Source organism: Littorina saxatilis, linkage group LG8 (genome assembly GCF_037325665.1).
Source record: "Littorina saxatilis isolate snail1 linkage group LG8, US_GU_Lsax_2.0, whole genome shotgun sequence".
Classification (NCBI taxonomy): domain Eukaryota; kingdom Metazoa; phylum Mollusca; class Gastropoda; order Littorinimorpha; family Littorinidae; genus Littorina; species Littorina saxatilis.
In genome coordinates, this window is record NC_090252.1 from 21,306,599 (window position 1) to 21,310,269 (window position 3,671).

General features: G+C 37.4%; 1 protein-coding gene across 1 annotated transcript in view; it reads left to right on the plus strand.

Moving 5' to 3' along the window:
• LOC138974552 (uncharacterized) overlaps window positions 1–1,143 on the plus strand; it is a 315,190-nt gene extending 314,047 nt beyond the window's left edge. The window contains exons 76-77 of the mRNA XM_070347269.1: window positions 240–332; window positions 1,088–1,143. Of these exons, the coding sequence (XP_070203370.1) occupies window positions 240–332; window positions 1,088–1,143 (149 nt within the window). The remainder of the gene's footprint in view (window positions 1–239; window positions 333–1,087) is intronic.
• The last annotated feature ends 2,528 nt before the right edge of the window (window positions 1,144–3,671 follow it).

The following is a 3,671-nucleotide window of genomic DNA, read 5'->3' on the forward strand; positions in this document are numbered from 1 at the left end:
CTGACAAAACATGTTTCAACACAGAATATTATTTCAGAATAGCAATATAAACGCTATTGTGTTTTCAGCGTAGCAATAGGGTCCAATATTTAGACTCAAACAAGAATAATGCGACTTGTCATACTTGTCTCGTCTAACTATCGGACCCTATTGCCACGCTGAAAACACACTAGCTGTTAATGTTTAGTAAACTCCATAACCATCTACTAAGTTTAATAAATAACAAGTACGCTTTGCAGTGAAGGTAAAGGGTTCATCGAAAGTCGCTATTACGTGGAACTTTCCGGAAGGGAGCTATGGAAAAGTTCGTTTCAGCACGTCCCTAAAACTCTGTAAGTATCCATTAGTTTTGTAGTTTGTTAGTAACCTATTCAAGGTCTTTTGAATGTGTAGACATCTGTATGATAATTATATTATCACTGCAACAACCCACAGTTGTTTGGGTTTTTTAACGAATGTCTGCGCATTGTAACAGAACAATGTATTATTAGTTTGTTGTTTTATTCACTGGGTAACACTTTTTTTAGGTCTTGGGAAAAAAGCTGCATACTCGTGTAAATTTGTAATGGTTCTCAGCCAGTTCTTGGTAATGGTCACACAAAGTGACAATTCTAGTTATAAATGAAAGGCATACCGTCTTATCTGTAGCTGTGGCAGTTTGGAAATAGCAGGATGTGCAGATTACAGAGACATTAAAAGCAATTCAGTAGTGTAATAGATTGAATTACTGCAGCATGTAATACATCAAACACACATCTGACACGCATCTAACTCGCGCATGTACATTCCCTCACATACAGAAAATGCAATCCAGAAACATTATGAAAAAACCCACAATAAGTGTATTATTCAACACTTCACAAATATATTATGAACATACATACATTTAGACACAATGTCAACATATCAAAATATTCAAGAGTTGAACATAAAGTACATAAGACACAATCACACTAGAAGTTGGTAAATCCCAGCATCCTCGAATATGAAGGGAATATACAGTGCAGTCTCGACAGTGTCCACAAGTTCGTTTGTACAAGCTGAATTTAGGCGTACGAACTGAATCTGGATGTTTTCAGAACAACAGGTGTAGCAGCCTATTTTGAAGCAGCCCAGTTTGACCGGGAGGTCAATCTGGGCTAGCCCAGAATGACCTCCCGGTCATTCTAGGCTAGCCTATTTTGACCGGGAGGTCATGCTGGGCTAGTCAGTTTTGACCCCCCTCTAGTCAATTTTGACCCCCCCCCCTGCAAACTTACGGAATGAGTACATTAAGACGATTAGAAACGATATTTATGCATATATGTATATAACTACATATATCTGGGCTAGCCCAGAATGACCTCCCGGTCAAAATCAGCTAGCCCAGAATGACCCCCCGGTCAAAACTGACTAGGCCAGTCAGTTTTGACCCCCCCTTCAAACTTCAAGAATAAGTACTTTAAGACTTTTTAAACCGAAATGAATGTAAATGTGGACAATATTTGTTAGAAAAATGATATTACAACAAACAAAACAAAAACCCTTAACTTTTTTTCAACAACAACAAAAAAAGTTTTGACGCGTCCCTTCAAACTTCAAGAATAAGTACACTAGGACCTCTTAAAACAAAACATACGCATGTATGTATGCATCTATGCATCTCCCCAAGTTGGGGGGGGGGTCAAAATCGGCTAGCCCAGAATGACCCCCCCCCCCCCCCCCGGTCAAAACAAACTGACTAGGCCAGTCAGTCTTGACCTCCCTCTCAAACTTCAAGAATAAGTACTTTAGGACCTTTTAAAACGAAATATATGTAAATGTGCGCGGTATATGTTGGAAAAATGATTTTTAACAAAATCGAAAAAAATCCAAAGAAATTACTCAAAAAAATAAAAATAAATTATACAAAGTTGCGACACTTCCCTTCAAACTTCAAGAATAAATACACTAGGACCTTTTAAAACGAAATGTACACATATATGTATGCATCTATGCATCCCCACAATTTTTTTTTGTGGGGGGGGGGGGGGTCAAAATCAGCTAGCCCAGAATGACCCCCCGGTCAAAACTGACTAGGCCAGTCAATGACTGCCCCCCCCCCCCCCCCAAAATAAAAAAACACTTGTGGGGATGCATAGATGCATACATATATGTGTACATTTCGTTTAGGTCCTAGTGTAATTATTCTTGGAGTTTGAAGGGAAGTGTCGAAACTTTTTATAATTTATTTTTTATTTTTTAAAGTAAATCTTTTGGATTTTTTTTCTCGATTTTATACTGTGCACATTTACATATATTTCGTTTTAAAAGGTCCTAAAGTACTTATTCTTGAAGTTTGAAGGGGAGGTCAAAAGTGACTGGCCAAGTCAGTTTTTACCGGGGGGGGGGGGGGGGTCATTCTGGGCTAGCTGATTTTGACCAGGAGGTCATTCTGGGCTAGCTGATTTTGACCAGGAGGTCATTCTGGGCTAGCCCAGAATGACTGCCCCCCCCCCCCCCAACTTGTGGGGATGCATAGATGCATACATATATAGGTATATTTCGTTTTAAAAGGTTCTAGTGTATTTATTCTTGAAGTTTGAAGGGAAGCGTCGAAACTTTTTTTTTTTTTTTTTTTTTTTAAGAAAGGTTTTTTCGAAAAAATGTTCGATTTAAAAAAAAATCATTTTTCAAACAAATACTGTGCACATATACAATATAATTTGTTTTAAAAGGTCGTAAAGTACTTATTCTTGAAGTTTGAAGGGGAGGTCAAAATTGACTGGCCTAGTCAGTTTTAACCGGGTGGGGGAGGGGGTCATTCTGGGCTAGCTGATTTTGACCGGGAGGTCATTCTGGGCCCCCCTAAACTTGTGGAGATGCATATATGCATTTATTTATTTGTACATTTCGTTTTAAAAAGTCCTAGTGTACTTATATTTGAAGTTTCAAAGGAAGTGTCGAATGTTTTTTATTTTTTTAATTTTTTTATTTGTTTAGATCATTTTTGCAACAAATATTTCGTTTTAAAAGGTCCTAACGTACTTATTCTTGAAGTTTGAAGGGGAGGTCAAAACTGACTGGCCTAGTCAGTTTTGAACGAGGGGGGGGGGGTCATTCTGGGCTAGCTGATTTTGACCAGATGCATAGATGCATTTATTTATTTGTACATTTCGTTTTAAAAGGTCCCAGTGTACATATTCTTGAAGTTTAAAGGGAAGCGTCGACACTTTTCTATTTTTTTAATTTTTTTAAAGTAAGTATTTTTCGATTTGTTTTTTTCGATTTAAAAAAAATCATTTTTCCAACATATACTGTGCACATATACATGTATTTCATTTTAAAATGTCCTAAAGTACTTATTCTTGAAGTTTGAAGAGGAGGTCAAAACTGACTGGCCTAGTCAGTTTTGACCGGAGGGTCATTCTGGGCTAGCTGATTTTGACCGGGAGGTCATTCTGGGCTAGCCCAGAATGACTGCCCCCCCCAAAACAAACTTGTGGGGATGCATAGATGCATACCTATATGTGTACATTTCGTTTTAAAAGGTCCTAGTGTATTTATTCTTAAAGTTTGAAGGTAAGCGTCGAAACATTTTTTGGTTGTTTTTGAAAAAAAGTACGTTTTGCTCGATTTTTGTTGTTGATTTTTTTAAAAATCATGTTTCCAACAAATACTGTGCTCATATACATATATTTCGTTTTAAAAGG